The 16,468-nt window shown below is 47.1% G+C and overlaps 1 protein-coding gene across 3 annotated transcripts in view; it reads left to right on the forward strand.

The window, feature by feature from the left end:
• The window catches only part of BDH1 (3-hydroxybutyrate dehydrogenase 1), a 37,332-nt gene that overhangs the window by 4,374 nt on the left and 16,490 nt on the right, over positions 1-16,468 (forward strand). For 2 of the 3 annotated variants that reach the window (XM_057737883.1, XM_057737882.1), the window contains exons 2-4: positions 2,332-2,458; positions 11,360-11,432; positions 12,099-12,209. In XM_057737883.1, coding sequence (XP_057593866.1) covers positions 2,376-2,458; positions 11,360-11,432; positions 12,099-12,209 — 267 coding nt within the window. In that variant the 5' untranslated portion in view covers positions 2,332-2,375. Of the gene's footprint in view, positions 1-1,234; positions 1,354-2,331; positions 2,459-11,359; positions 11,433-12,098; positions 12,210-16,468 lie in introns of those variants that run through there. The other variant, XM_057737881.1, reaches the window with a different exon arrangement.

The raw sequence follows: 16,468 nt of genomic DNA on the forward strand, positions 1-16,468 counted from the left end.
AGATGGCCCCCGACCCCACAGGGACTCTGCCTGTCCCCTTGCAGCACCCATCTCCCACAACCATTTCTGTTTCCAAACCAAAAGGCAAGTGAGTGGCATTTCAAGTTTGAGAAGCTAATATCTACAGAGACCAAAGCCCAGCACAAGACATTACGATAACAATGAAGAGTGTGCAGGAATTCCACTGCCTATATCATTGTATTTGGGGTGAAAATAGCAATATATTTAAGAAATGTAAAAAAGTAGAAGAAAAAGATCTAAAATTCTAGCATGTTGTATATAAGAGACTGCATTATTGTATAAGAGAACAGTGCCTTATTAAAGGGGCTGAGTTTTTATGCACTTTAAGCTATTTTGACGACGCCAGTGCTTTTAAATATTGCTGACTCGAAGGAAAATAAAATTAAAGGCAGCTCTCTATTTGGAGATAACACTGAGGCATTTCTCTGCCACAGGCATTGAGCAGAAGGGATGGAAAGGGCTTGAAAGACAACTGGATTTAAAATCACCCAGTGGTGGTGACCTCAGATTCCAGTCCTGGCGGGAGGAAGTGGAGATGTGTGTGCTTAGCCAGCTGGTAGTCCTTGGTGGGGGGGCACGCCCTTAAAGAATCTGAGCCCACCATGGGCCTGTGCCTCCACGAAGGGCCAGTCTGTGTCGGGGTGAGGGTGGGGTTCGAGCACACAGCTCAGCCCCACTCCGCTGGGACTCCCTGAGTGCCTCCTTTGTGTCAGGTTCCTTCCAGGCATGGGGGATTCAGTGGTGACTAAGATGGACAAGGTGCCTGGCCTCACTGAGCTTATGATCTAGAAGGGGGAGAGAAAGTAACAAAACAAGAGCATTTTGGATGGAGGAGTGATCTTACGGAGAGCAACCCCTGTGTGTTGCTTGGGGGTTGGGGCAGCCTCTCTGAAGTCAGAAGGGTCAGAAAGACTCAGCCATCTAGAGTGAGGAAGAGCAAGGGCCAGGGCCCTGAGGCGAGAAAGAGCTTGGTATACATCCAGAAGGTCCGTGGGGCTACAGAGCAGTGAGCACAGGGGTGGGTGGTCCCGGGTAGACACGGAGGCAGAGGCCTGCTCCAAAAAGGTGTAGAGAGGAGGCTTTTAGGCAGGGGAGTCGCGTAGCCTGGCTGGTGTCATAAGGATCTTTCTGGCTGCAGCGTGGTGAGCAGGGGCAGGAGCGGAAGCGAGAGCCTGTTGCGCAGTCCAGGAAGGATCACATGACAGAAGAGCCCTGTTCGTTTTCCTCTCCCGAAGATTCAGCAGAGGAAACACCTCCACCTGCCTTCTGCAGTGACTGCTGTGGTTGTTGGCTAGTTAAGGAACTTACTGCAGACCCTTGGCAGGTTTTCAGGTGAGGGGTGGCAGCCAGATGGCAGGGGAGGAACCTTGTTCCTGAGAGGGGCCGTAGAACAAACCCCAGGCAGGTGTGCAGAGAGACTAGGACTGTTCACCCAGAAGAGAGCAACAGCTTCCCCGGCTGCGAGTGCCTGGCTCAACTCCCTCCCCACCTGCCTGTCCTTCCCTGAGGCCAGGAGGGCTCACCAGAGGGAGTTAGCCAGAACAAGAGGGCCACTAATGCGTTCGCTGGTCCACAATTCACAACACGCTGCTAGTCACCGTGCTGCGTGCTGCGTAGACGCAAGGTGACACCACGTGATACATGGCCTTGTTGCAGCAAGATTGATTTAACCTGGAAAGGGAGTGGTAGGGTGCTGGGAGAGTGTGTGTGTGTTTTCATTTAGGTTGATTAGAGTGTGTCATTTTGTAGCTTCAGTCTCCACGCGTTGAGTTACTGGTGAGTTCAGGCGCAGAGCTGGACGCTGTGCGTGGTGGGGTGGAGCAGGGAGGAGAGCTGAATCAAGAGATACCTGGCTCGGGGCTGGGAAGGCTGCCTGTGGGGGCATGTGGGCCAGTTGAGATGGATGTTTCATTGTACATAGGAATACAGACAGGAGGATGGGGCTCGTGGAGCTGGAATCCCTGAGGGGCCAGGTCCCCGAGCACCCCGGGGGTTGTCGCACAGCCTGGTTTGAGGGTCGCTGGCCTGGTCCACCCTCCTCCTGCTACAGATGGGTGATGACTCATCCAGGGTTGCCCCGTGACCTGGTGGCATCGCCAAAACCAGAAGCCAGGTTTCTAGATGCCCCGGCCTCCTGCCTCTCTCTCTGTCACGTGAGGCTGTAGCTGGAGAGGGAGGTGGCAGGCGGGGGCTGCCTGGTGCCACGACTGGACCTGGGTTGAACAGAGCCCAGTTTGACTTCCACAGGCCATTCCTGGCTAAAGCCCTGAAGGCAGCAAGGCAGTGCTGAGGGTGCATTTTGTGTTTCAGAAGCCACCAGCGGGAGCCTGACCGTTCTGCCTCTTGTGGCCGCAATGCTGACTGCCCGCCTCTCCAGACCCCTCTCACAGCTCCTGAGGAAAACCCCGCGTTTCTCTAATAGAGAGGATGCAACAAGGTAAGAAAATGAAGGGTGGAGGTGGCCTTGAGCGTTACACGTTCTGGGCAAAGCAGAGCTCTTCACAGCTAATAAGGCTTGACTCTCAAAGGTGTCTCTCAGTACCGGCCATCTACCCCCAGAGGACACTCAAAGGTGTCCTCGGAAGACAGAGACCTGCCCGTGGCACACGAGGCACAGAACAATATCTTTCACCAGATATTTTTTTTAGCTTTTTATTTTGAAGTAACTCTGCACTTATACAAAAGTTGCAAAAGTAATACAAAAGTGTCCCGTATCCCCTTTGCCTAACTTCCCCAGATGTTAACATCTTACAAAACCATGGTGCAATTATCAAAACCAGGAAATTACCACTAATACGATACTATTAACTGATCTGTAGACTTGATTCAAATTTCACCAGATGGTCCACAAATGGACGTTTTCCTCGTCCAGGATGCAAGCCAGGGTCCTCAGTGCGTTTAGCTGTCATGTCTCCTTACACTCTTCCTATCGGGGGCGGGGGTTCCTCAGTCTTTGTGGTTCTTGACCTTGACACCGTGGAAGAATGTCTCTCCGCGTGGGTTGTGAGATGTCCTCATGTTTAGATCCGGGTTTGCACGCAATCCCACCCAGGGGACGCGATGCCCTTCTTGGTGCATCACATGAGGAGCCACTTATCTCATTACTTTGATCGCCTGGATAATGGGATAATGGCTCTTTTAAAATCTCACCCATGAAACCAGTTAACTGAAATGTCACAAGACTTCATGGAACAGGGTGAGTCAGAGAAAACATTAAGTACAAGTTAAACAAGCAACTCTTCTCTGAGAGCTTCTGGAAATTGCCTTTCCCAAGGGGATTTAGTGTGCTCTGCTACCTCATTTTCTTTTGCAGCCAGAGCAAGGAAAAAATAATGCCTTTTCCTTTCTTTTATATTTGAGAGAAGTGAAATCAAGTGGCAAGTTACATTCAAAGTCCCAGCAGCTGGAAAATTGATGGTTATTTTGTATGCCAATAAATATATTTAGAAGAACATGCATTTAGGTTTTTAGCAGCGTTTGCTTAAAAGCATTTCCATGGGATACAAAAGCTTGGTTGGAGGTGAGGCTCCAGCTACTAGAGGACACCATATAAGAAGAGTCAACGTTCCATCAAAGAGGGAATGGAGCTTGGTTCTGTTAAAGGGCTTTTGAAAGAAGGTGATTTGCTGTAATTTTTTTCAGTGAATGATTCATAGAAATGATAAAATCTGTCTCAAAAGTGGCTTTCAGGGATTTCTGGAGATTTTCTTACGGAGGAGAAAATAATCCCAAAGTAAGTTTAAATACGTCTACAAAGATTTTATCCTCAAATTAAAGGGAGTGATAACAACCATTCTGTACCCAGGCAGACATTCTATTTGTCACTTTAATACAGTATTCAACAAATTACATGAAATATTCAACACTTTATTTTAAAATATTAAAGGGAAGTGAGGCATTAGTCAAGCTTCTGGCTCATCTGAGGGGAAAGAAAGGCTGTCCCAGGAGATTCCGAGTCTTCAGGAAGAAATCACGTGGTTAGGCTAAGGGGGTTGGGCACAGGGTGGTCAGGGGCAGAGCTGAGTCAGAGTGCATTAGCTGTCCTCCAGGAAAAACTGTGGGCAGAGGTCAGGGACGGAGACTCAGACGTGTGAGTGTGCGTGGAATGGTGGGTGCTCCCTGTGCCTGGATCAGACAGGAGGTTTTCGGGCGGCCTGGTCACTGTGCTTGAATCTCAGTTGGAAAGGGCCGCGTGCTCCCGTCCCCGCCTGTGGGTGATCCTTTGATCGCACCCTTAGCAAGTGACCTTACAGCCTCTGCTTGAGTGTCTCCAGCCATGGGGTGGTCAGTAGCTCTCACAGCGGCTCTCCTGTCTTTGTGGACAGTGCTGTTGTAAAGTCCCTCTTCATGTCGGGCAGAAATCTCTCCTCTGTACATGCCACCCCTTGTTCCTGGGTTTGCCTTCTGTATTCATAGTGAACACGTTCACCTCTTGTCCCCGGGGACACGGTGCCGCCCTGATGCCCCCGACTCCTTTTCTTGCACCTGCGTGTGTCCCATCGCTCACCGCCCCTACTTTCCCACTCAGCGTCCAGGTCTCCCACCTGGGTGATGTCCCCTTGGCCTGTGCTCCTTCCTGAGATGTGCCCCCCCCCACCCTGCATGCACGTAGCACCTGTCCCGATGAAACCCCCCCAGGCGTGGCCAGGTGCCGCCCCGCCCTGACATCTGGCCACCTGCTCTGCTTACTGGCTCTGCACGGGCCTCAGATTTTGGATTTCTGAAGGCTCTGGCTCCCCCCAGAGCAGGTGCCACGTTTCCCGCCCAGGACACTACCTCCCGGATTCTGGTTACACACACCAGCTGGCTCTGCCTGCCTGGCATGGTGCGTAATACTCCAGGCAGCCTGACCTGGGCAGAGAGGAGAGCGGCCCTTGCCTCCCTCTTCCTGTCCAGCCTAGGCTCACGTAGCTTCTTTTGGCCGCCACGTCACGTGTGATTCGTGGTCGATCAGACTGAATGTTTTTCACAGACGTTGCTGTGTGAGGCCGCGTTCCTCTCTGGCTGCACTTGTGTCACCGACATTTGTTCTTCCTTAACCCATCTTGTTAGAGGCAGGCTGTCAGACGGACCGCTCTCAGCAGGAAGCTGGGTAACGGGTCGTCGTTGCTGATTTGTGACGGAAGGAACAACCGGGATAGAGACACAGACCGGAAGGTTGGAAAATAAGCCAACGGTAATGCCGTGGCCAGCACGGGGTGGCACCTCAAGTGCGGCCTCGTAAGTTCCTGGACACCCGTGCTCTGGGGTCTTCACAGGCCCGCGGGGAAGGACCAGACTGCGCCTTCTCCACCCGCTAGATTGTACATCTAGGTTAGGATGGAGAGCAGCAAGCTCTCCTCCCCTGAATCTGGAGGCTGCGTGTTTAAGATTCACCCCTCGGCAGGTTTACTGACGAGCCTGAGCTTGCTCTGTACCCGCTGTGAGGCTGGCCCAGCTGTTAGGATAAGTGGCTTGGTTGACGAGCCGTTTGCTGCCACCGCAAGACCCTCCAGGACAATGGATACTATTCTTTTTTCTCAGTAAATTATCCTTGTCGCAGGTTGTGCTCTCCGGAAGTATACACCGTGAGACGGAGGTCAGAGGTGCAGGGTGCTTACTAAGGATCAACTCACGAAGGACATGGGGAGAAGGCACGACTGGGCAGAGGGAAGAGCTGAATGACGTGCAGATCCCACACAGCCTTGGCCAGCCTGGCGCGGAGCTCTGCAGTGAGCGTCGCCTGTCAGAGTTGAGGCCGAGGTGGCTGAGACCGTACGCTGGCATCCTGCTCGGCCGCAGTGACGCCTGCCTGGGCCTGGCCAGCTCTCAGCAGCTGAGGCTGACCCTGCGGGAGGGGCTGACCCTGGAGGCTGCCTGCAGAGCACACCCCTCCCAGCCTCCTACTGAAGGGAGATCTACGCGGTACGTTTCCGTGCCCGCCTCCATCGTGCTGCAGAAAGGTGAACAGTTCTGTTCCCTAAATACGCAACAAACGAATTATATCCTTTAAGTATACAGTGCTTCATATTTTATTTTTTAATTTTTTTCTGAGGTTTATGCTTTTTAGTTTTTTTTTTTAATTTTTATTGAAGTGTCGTTGATTCACAATGTTAGTTTCAGGTGTGCCGCAAAGTGATTCAGTTAAGCACACATTTGTATCTATAGTTTTCCAATTCTCTTCCCTGATAGGTTATTACAAAATATTGAGTCTAGTTCCCTGGACGCACACTGTTTTTTTTATGGGGCTTGGACTTCATCCCGTAGGGGTAGTGTATTCTTAGCCTTGATAAGCCCGTGTATCAGGACCGCATCACACTAAGAAGGGCAGAGACGTCCAGAAGGCCAGGGCTGCAGAGGCATCAGTGGACTCAGGCTTCTTGTATCTTTCCGCTCTGTCGTCCTGACGGCGGCTCTCCCCTCGGGATGCCATGGTGCTCCGCCCCCTCCAGCCTCAGTCTAGGCAGGAAGACGCAAAGCAACACGGAGGAAGGGAGGAGCTGGCCCTGCGTCAGAGAGCAAAACTCTCCCGTGGCAGACTTCTGCTTGCCCGGTGTGGGCCAGGGTGGGTCACGTGATTGCTGGGTGGGCGATAGTCGGGAAAGAGTTGGGCACGTGGCTACCCCAGACAATGTTTTGGTAGCGAGGCAGATGAGAATAGATATTGGTGGCAAACAGTAGTGTCCGCCTTGCCTGAGCTGGCCTGTGGCCTAGAGCTGATGTTGTACCCAGAGATGTTAGGACCTTGGCAGTCCAGAGGCTTGAAAAGGAAACCCCACGGGGAAGAGGTCCTTTTTCTCTTTTCCTAAGGCAGCAGGTATGAGCTGTCGTTGCAGGCTAGAATCACGTAGAGCGCCTTGGGGGAAAAATGCCTGTGCCCCACTCCTGGGAACTTGGAGTGCGTTCACGAGGGGTGAGGCCAACCTTGGGAATAGTTGAAAAAGCTCCTTTGGTTCCTTAGTTCTTCTTCCACTATCTTGGGAAGAATTTCAGTCGTAGACAGTAGGAAGTCGTGTATTGCTCCCTGGGCTTCAGCAGTTATCCGCTCACAGCCAGTCTTGTTTCGTCCACGTTCCCCCCCCCACCCCCGACTTTCCTCCTCCTCCCTCTACTGTGTTATTTCAAAGCAGATCCTGGACATCATGTGGATTTGTAAATGTTTAGGTATCACCGAATGGTAAGAACTCTTTTAACAATGTAAGCGCGTAAGCGTGCTCGTCCTCCCAGGTGATTCTAATAACCGGGGAGGCGCACCTGAGAACAGCGGCTCTGGACCTGCATCAGCTAGGCCTTTCCCGGGCCGCCTGTGCTAGAATCAGGTGCTGGTTAGATATGCACATTACCAGGGCCCCCAGGGCCCACGCCCCCCTAGGAATCAGAATGTCCGCCAGGGACCCGGGAACCTGCATTGAACAAGCTTCCCAGGTGCTTGGTAACTAAAGTTAGAGAAGTGAGGTGCTGAGGACTTCCTCCACGTTGACAAGCAGCCCCGAGCCAGGCCCCCCAGGGCACCTGCAGGCGCTGCAGAGTGAGAGGAGAGGTGAGGGCGGGATGAGGCCCTCCCCACGGAGGCCGAGAGGGAGAGCCTGAGCAGCGGAGCCGCGCCCAGGGCGGCGCTCCTGTGTCGGCTGGAGCTCCCAGCAGTGCTCGTGGCCTGACTCACTTGCCTTGTCAGGGTCCTGCCCCTTGGGGGTCAGGTGTGGACGGCCGAGCCCGATCCTCTCTGGAGAAGCAGAAACATGCCGTTGGCAGCTGGGTGAGAGCGAGAGAGCCTGGTGTCTTACACCCAGAGAGAGTCAAGCTAGCGTGGAAGTATTTGAATATGGGGAGGTGGGTTAGAGAAAATCTGGCAACACATCAGTCTGAAACAATTTTTTTTTCTTGCCTGTGACCTTTTTGTTACTTTTTAAAACATCAAATAGTGCGAAGGGATGGCAGGGGCCACAGTTCTGCCATGTGCACCGTGTCCTTTTTATACAGCAAATCCTGGGGTTATGGTAAACAGTGATTATTTTTAGATAAGGATTATGTTTAGATAATGTACCTAGTTTTGGGGGTGGTGACCATACCCCCACCAGAGGCCGCGTGGGAGAAGGCCAAGGAGGGGCCAGGATGTGCATGCTCACCCAGCGGTAATAAGCCCCCCGGCCTGCTTGGAGGGGGGGGGAGGGTCAGAGGACACCTGGTGGAGAGGGAGAGTCAGGACTCCCGCCACCTGTCAGCAGGGACGCGGCGCGCCAGCCCCGCGCAGCCAGGGAGGTGCTGGGGGAGACCCAGTGGGGAGCCGGAACTCCCAGCCCACACTCGGCAGTAACACCTTTCAGTTTTTCTTATGAAGCTAGTATTAGCTGATTCCAAAACCAGACAAAGACCATACAAAACAGAGAACTGGGGACCAGTACCCCTCATGCATATAGACGCAAAAATTCTTAAAATATTAGCCAGTAGAATTCAGCGCTATATAAAAAGAATTATAAACCATGAAAAAGTGGATTTGTTCCAGGGAGGCAAAGATGGTTCATTGTTGAAAATCAATTAATGATAACTCACCAGATTCAAAGCCAAAAAAGAAAAATCACATGAATCTGTTATTGCAGAAAAAGCAAAATTTAACACTCATTTGTGATAAAAACTCTCAGAAAAATAGGCATAGAAGGAAACTTCCTAAACTTGATAAAGAGGACCTACAGAAACCCTGCGGCTAATGTTATATGTCCTGGTGAGAGACTGAATGCCTTCCCCCTAAGATGGCGAGCAAGGCAAGGATGTCTGCTCTCACCACTGATTAGCCGTCGTGCAATAAGGAAGGGCAGTAAAGCAAGAAGAGGAAATAAAAGTCATACAGATTGTGAAAGAAGAAATAAAACTGTTCCTATTTGCAGATTACATGACTGACTACGTAGAAAATCCCAAGGGATCCACAAAGCACCCCTAAAGGTAATAAGTGAGGTCGGTAGGGCACAGGATACAAGATAACATAAAGTCAGTATATGTCTACATCCTAGCAATGAACTTGTGGGTGTGAAAATCTAAAATAATACCATTTACAATTGCCCAAAAGAATGAATTACTTAGGTATAATACAACAAATTATACAGGATTTGCACATTGAAACCTATGCAGTGCTGATGAAAGAAATCAAAGATCTAAATAAATGGAGACCCACAGTATGTTCAGGGATTGAAAGACTCAAAAAAGTAAAGATATTGACTTTCACTAAATTGATATACAAGTTTAGCACAATTTCTGTCAAAATCCCAGTCAGATTTTTATAGACAAAGACAAGATTGTTCTAAAATTTATATGAGAAGGCAAGGGAAAAAGAATAGCAAAAGCAATTTTGAGGGACTGCCTAGGTGGTGCAGTGGTTAAGAATCTGCCTGCCAAAGCAGGGGACATGGATTCGATCCCTGCTCCAGGAAGATCCCACATGCCGCGGAGCAGCGAAGCCCGTGCGCCACAACTATTGAGCCTGTGTGCCGCAACTACTGAAGCTCATGCACCTAGAGCCTGTGCTCCGCAACAAGTGAAGCCACGGCAGTGAGGAGCCCGCACACCACAATGAAGAGTCGCCCCCGCTCACCGCAACTAGAGAAAGCCCGTGTGCAGCAGCAAAGACCCAATGCAGCCAATAAATAAATAAATAAATGAATAAATCAATTAAAAAACAATTTTGAAAAAAATAAGGTGGGAGTGCATAGCTCAGTGAAGCAGAGAATCCAGAAGTAGACCTACACAGATCCCACTGACATTTGACAAAAGTGCAAAAGCAGTTCAGTGGACGAAAGATAACATTTTCAAAAAATGGTGCTGGACCATGGCTATTCCTCGGCCAGAACAACAGCAACCAACTTTGACCTAAGTTTCACATTTTATACACAGGTTAACTCACAATGGATCATGGACTTCAATTATAAAACAAGACTATAAAACTTTTAGAAAAAAATAGAAAATCTGTGGGTTGGGACATAGGTGAAGAGTTCTGGAACTTGACACTAAAGCATGATTGATCCACAAAAGGGAAAATTGAAAACTCAGTCCTCATCAAAATGAAACACTGTTTCCCTGCATAAGAGCCTATGAAGGGGGTGAAAAGACAAATTATGGACTAGGAGAAAATATTTGCATACCACATATGCAACAAAGAACTAGCATCAGAGCATATAAAGAACTCCCAAAACTCAGCAGTAAAAGAACCATCCAATTAGAATATGCACAAAAGACATAAAGAGACATTTTTATCAAGGGGATATACTGATGGCAAATAAGCACATGAAAAGATGTTCCACGTCATTAGCCATTAGAGAAACGCAAATTAAGACCACAGTGGCTATATTTACACAGTTACCGCGTGGTTAAAATAGAAAATAGTGATACTACCAAATGCTAGCGAGGATATAGAGAAACCGGATCACTGGTACACACTGCAGGGAATGTAGAAGGCTACAGCCACTCTGGAGCACAGTTCGAAAGTTTCTTAACTACACATGCAACTACCGTTTGACCCAGCAATTGCTCTCCTGGGCATTTACCCAAGAGGAAAACAGGTTCACACAAAGCCTGTTCAGGAAAGTTCCTAGCAGCCTTATTTGTAATAGCCCTAAACTGGAAACAACCCAGATGACCTTTAATAGGTGAATGGGTAAACAAACTGCAGGACATGATACCATGGAATATAATTTAGCAGTAAAAAGGAACAAATTATTGGTACGTGTGACAACAGACAATCGGATGATCTCTAGAGAATTATGTTGCATGAAAAAAGCCAATCCCAAAAGGTTAATACTGTATGTTTCCATTCTTGAAATGACAGAAATACAGAGGTGGAGAACAGATTAGTGGTGACAGGACGTGGGGAGTGGGTGTGGCTATAAAAGGATAATGCAAAGGACCCTTGTGATGGAGCTGTCCTGGATTTTCACTGCATATGTTAAAATCCTGGTTGTGATATTGTGCTAGAGTTTTGTGATTTTGTGTTAGAGTACAGGGCATCTCTCTGTATTATGTCGTAACTTCATGTGACTCTTGAATTACTTCAAGATAAAAAACTATCAGGAAGCCGCATAAAACCTGAGGGAATTTGCAGAAGGCTTTGTTAACAAAGGTCTATCGCTGGAAGGCTCTTCCGACGCAGTGGCAAAAATGTCCACTGCAACTGCCGGCCCACTTTCCCCCAGACTCGTAACTCTGGAGGAGACAGGCCCTCCTCCTCAGCGGTACCAGCAAGGTTGTCCTCAGGGGCTGGGGTGGGAGCCGTGGGCTGCTCACTGTTGCCTGAGGGTCTGCTGAGTTGCTTCCACCCCAGAACAAAGTCTGGTACGTCCACAGCCTCTGCTCGTGTCTTTCTTCCCTCTCGTAGACGCTCACTGCTGTTTTACTCCGCCTCCTCCATCCCTGTCGGCCGTCGGACTTATGCGGCTTCCGTGGACCCGGTGAGTGGCAGCCTGGCTACCTGGGAACCAGCTGGTGGTCAGAGCCCTCCTCCCTGGGCTCCCAGGCCCTGGACCACCCTCAGAGTAAGGGCTTCGGTGCTTCTGGGCACTTGGAGCCTCTCTCTCACTTGCTGAACATCCCTCTGCCCCATCAAACGAAGTTAAGGGTTAGGAGTTTAGACTCCGAAGCCTCTCAGCCCTGGTTTCAGTCCAGCTCTATCGCTCATTACGTTGGGCATTTAAAAATGTCTTATTTCCTCACGTGCAGCACGATATAGTAATCATATTTATTAAATGGAGTTACTGTGAGAATTAAAATAATGCACGTGCAGCGCCTTGCATGTGGTAAGTACTCAGTACTTGGTGGTGAAGATGACGGTGATGAGGGTGATTGTAGATGAGGAAACTGAGGTCCAGAAAGAGGAGCTGTCTTCCCCAGGCCACATTTCTAGTTGATGGCAGAGACTGGGTTAGAACCTGGTCTCTCGATTCTGAGTCTGGGCATTTCTACTATACCATGGTGCTTCTCCTAACAGCAGGAGACAGATGGGGAGGGCCAGGCCTGGTCCGCTCAGGAAGCCCAAATTTTCACTGCCCAGAGGAGGCCTGGTTATTCAGCCCTCAGGATCCTGGGTTCCTAACATGGGGTCTGACCTTTTAAAACAGGTTGGCAGCAAAGCTGTCCTGGTCACGGGCTGTGACTCTGGCTTCGGGTTCTCCTTGGCCAAGCATCTGCATTCAGAAGGCTTCCTTGTGTTTGCTGGCTGCTTGATGAAGGTAAGAGATGGGGCATCTTCATAACTGTTCTCCTCTATACATAGTTATTATTTTGTAGGGTTTTAAAATTGCAGTCAGATACACATGAAATAAAGTTTACCATCTTAACCACGTCTAAGTGTACAGTTCAGTGGTATTAAATATAATTATGTTGTTGTGCAACCCTCACTTCCATCCATTCCCAGAACACTTTTCATCTTGCAGAACGGAAACTCTACACCTAATATGAACAATAACTGCCCATTCTCCCCTCCCCTCCAGTCCCTGGCAACCACCATTACAATTTCTGTCTTTATGAATTTGACTACTCTAAGGACCTCACATAAGTGGACTTATGCAGTGTTTGTCTTTTTGTGACTGGCTTATATCACTTGGCATGATGGCCTCAAGGTTCATCCAGCTGTAGCACATTACCGAATTTCCTTCCTTTTTAAGGCTAATATTGCATTGTATGTATATACCGTTTTTGCTTATCCATTCATCTGCCGATGGACACTTGGTTTTCTTCCACATTTTGGCTATAGTGAATAATGCTGCTCTGACCATGGGTGTACACATAGCTCTTCAGGATCCTGCTTTCAGTTCTTTGGGATATATACCCACAAGTAGAACATCTGGATCATATGATGATTTTATCCTAAATTGTTTGTGGAACTGCCATACTGGTTTCCGCAGTGATGGCACCATTTTACATTCATGCCGACAGTGTGCAAGGGTTCCAATTTCTCTATATCCTTGCCAAGGCTTGTTGTTTTCTGTCTTTTTTTTCCCCCTGATTAATAGTCATCCTAATGGATGTGGGGTGATACCTCATTGTAGTTTTGATTTGCATTTCCCTCCTAATTTTTGATATTGAGAATCTTTTCATGTGCTTATTGGCCATTTATGTATCTTCCTTGGAGAAATATCTGTTGAAGTCCTTTGCCCATTTTTACATTTATGTTTCCATTTATGTTTTTGTTGTTGTTGAGTTTTAGGAGTTCTCTATATATTCTGAATATTAAATCCTTATCAGATATGTGTTTTGCAAATATTTTCTCCCATTCTGTGGGTTACCTTTTTACTCTGTGGATAGTGTCTTTTGATGTACAGAATTTAAAAAGTTTTATGAAGTCTAGTTTGCCTATTTTTAACTTTGTTACCTGTGCCTTTGGTGTTATATCCAAGGAATCATTGCCAAATCCAATGTCGTGAAGCTTTTGCCCTATGTTTTCTTCTAAGAGTTTTATTGTCTTGCGTCTTACATATAGGTTCTTGATCCATTTTGAGTTAATTTTTGTGTTTGGTATTAGGTAAGGGTCCAACTTCATTCTTTTACATGTGGATATCCAGTTTTCCCAGCACCATTTGTTGAAAAGACTGTGCTTTCCCCATCGTGTGGTCAAGGCATCCTTATCAAAAATCACTTGACCATATATATGAGGATTTATTTCTGGGCTCTCTATTCTATTCCATTTGTCCATGTGTCTGTCTTTATGCCAATTTTAGACTATTTTGATTACTGTGGCTTTGTAGTAAGTTTCGAAATTAGTAAGTCTCAGTCCTCCAGTTTTGTTCTTCTTTTTCAAGATTATTTTGGCTATTTGGAGTCCCTTGAGATTCCATATGAATTTTAGGATGGGTTTTTCTCTTTCTCTAATAAAACATCATTAAGATTTTGACGAGTATTGGATTAAATCTGTAGATTGCTTTGGGTAGTATTGACATTTTAGCAATATTAAGTCATCTGATCCATGAACACAGGATGTGTTTCCATTCATTTCTCTCATCTTTAATTTCTTTCCGAAATGTTTTGTAGTTTTTGTTGTGCAAGTCTTTTGCCTTCTTGGTTAAGTTAATTCCTAAGTATTTTATTCCTTTTTGATGCTATTGTCAATGGAATTGTTTTTGTAATTTGTTTTTCAGATTGTTCATTGTTTGTGTATAGAAATGTACCCGATTTTTGTGTGTTGACTTTTATTCTGCTACTTTGCTGAATTCACTTGTTAGTTCTAACAGGTTTTATTTTTGTGGAATCTTCAGGGTTTTCTACATGTAAGATCATGTCATCTGCAAGGAGATAGTTTTACATCTTCCTTTCCGACTTGGATATCTTTCATTTCTTTTTCTTGCCTAATTGCTCTGGCTACAACTTCCATTGATATGTTGAATAAAATTGGTTAGATTGGGTGAAATCAACTGCAATTTACCATCCATACGTTCTCCTGGAAGTTGCATGACTTCAACAGATGCTAGAGTTCCAGAATAGTTCCGTTAGACAGATTCTGCCAGTGCACTTATTGTCTAGGTGGGGAGACAGATTCCTGGTGGTTCCTAGTCTGCATCTTCCCAGAATCTTACTCCAAGCTGAGCATTTAATATCAGTACTGTCTAGAACCTTGGCCAGTGTTTGTAGTTGTTTTTTAATTGCTTTCCCACAACTGGCTCATCTGTTACTTAGAACAGCTGATATCTTTTCCATTCATTTCAGTGTGTCTTGTTCTCCATAGCTTCCTTCATTCATCCATTCATCTGCCAAATGCTACTGATGTGCCTGACACTTTGCTAGGTGCTGAAGAAGAGTAAGACCTGATCCCTTTCCCTGAGGAGCCTGGTCCGATGGTGATGGGACAGCCATGTGCAGACAGAGCTGGAAGAATTAGAGTGCAGCGTGTTCTCAGGGCTGTGCAAAGAATGTTTAATGAGAATGCATGAAAGAACGGGATTGACTCTGGCATGACAGAAGGAGTGACATTTGTTCTGGACCATGGAGAATGAGTGATGCTGTCATAGGTGGAGACGGGGAGGAAAGCCCTGTCACACAGAAGGAGTAACCTAACCATAGGCTTGGGAGTGTGAGGCTCCATAGGGACTCATAAGGTGTAATTTAAGATGCATGAAAGGAAGCACCAGGACGTGAAGCTGCAGAACTAATTAGGAGACAGTTCCCCTAGTTTGGCAAGTTGTGCAACCGTTACCACAATCCATTTTTAGAACATTTCCAAGTTTCAGAAATTTCCCTCTTGATCACTTGCACACCTACCCACACCTACCTTTAGTTCTAGGTGGCCACTGACTTCCGTCTCTTTAAATTTGCCTGTCTGGACTACTCAAACAAATGGAATCATACAATGAGTAGTAGGTTTATTTTACTTAGCATAGTGTTTGAGAGTCATCCATTTTGTAGAATGTATCGGTAGTTCATTCATTTTTACTACTGGTTAGTATTTTATTGTATGGATACGCTACATTAAAAATTCATTAATTGATAGATATTTGGATAAAAATGTTTGGATTTTTGGCCTTTATGACAAATGCTGCTGCGAACATCACATACGTGTCTCTGTGTAGCATGTGTTTTTACCTGGTTCCTTTTAATGGAATTTAGACACCAACACCTGGGCGTTAGATGTTCTCATTGCTAATGGGGCATTGCTGCTCCTTGATCTCCTCAGTGGACAAAGCTAGAAGATGTATATATAATCATACACACATATGCACACTATGTCCACACTATATCTATTTATATCTATCTCCTATGTACATTTCCTACAAATATCACACACACACATACAGTTCTTCCTGCTTCCCTCATTCCATATTTGTTTCTTTTTTTCCTGCAGTTAGAATGCTGATTCCCAACTATACCGATATATTTACTGATTTAGTTAAACCTGCAGTACATACACAAAGACTTCAGAATTGCTACATTCATCCCATTATAAACAGCAAACCTACTAAGTTGTGTCAGCCCAGATCCTGCAAGAAGCAGTAGCCAAAATAGGATTAGATATGCAAGAGATTGACTCAGGAAATGCCTGTGACGGCTGAAGGGAATAGAGCAGGAAAAGGCAGGGAAAACCTTTAGATTGCAGTGCAGGTCTGTGAAAAGAGGAATAGGTGGGCAGAGGTCAGACAGCAGTTCAGTCTGAGAGCCTCGGCTGGGACGATGATGGGGACGTCCCCAGCAGAGGTTACTTGTTAGAGGAGACCTGCCTCGGGCAGGAGTGGCCCAGTAGCTTTGTCATGCTTGTGCACTGGCCGAGAGCAGCTTAGGCACACGTGGCCATGGTCATGGCATTCATGCCGCGGCGGATCCGAGGGTGCGGGAGCCGGAGACCTTCTGTCAGCCGCTCCCACAGCAGGTTGTCTTGAAAGGAGGTCTACTGTGGCCACCACAGTAGAGCTTAAGAGTTCTTTAAAGCGTTTTTTATCTATTGACCAAAGGTATAGAAAGTACTGTGTTTAAAAGTTACTTGGATTAATTATTATTATATTAT

This window comes from Hippopotamus amphibius, chromosome 6 (assembly GCF_030028045.1).
Source record: "Hippopotamus amphibius kiboko isolate mHipAmp2 chromosome 6, mHipAmp2.hap2, whole genome shotgun sequence".
NCBI classification, from domain to species: domain Eukaryota; kingdom Metazoa; phylum Chordata; class Mammalia; order Artiodactyla; family Hippopotamidae; genus Hippopotamus; species Hippopotamus amphibius.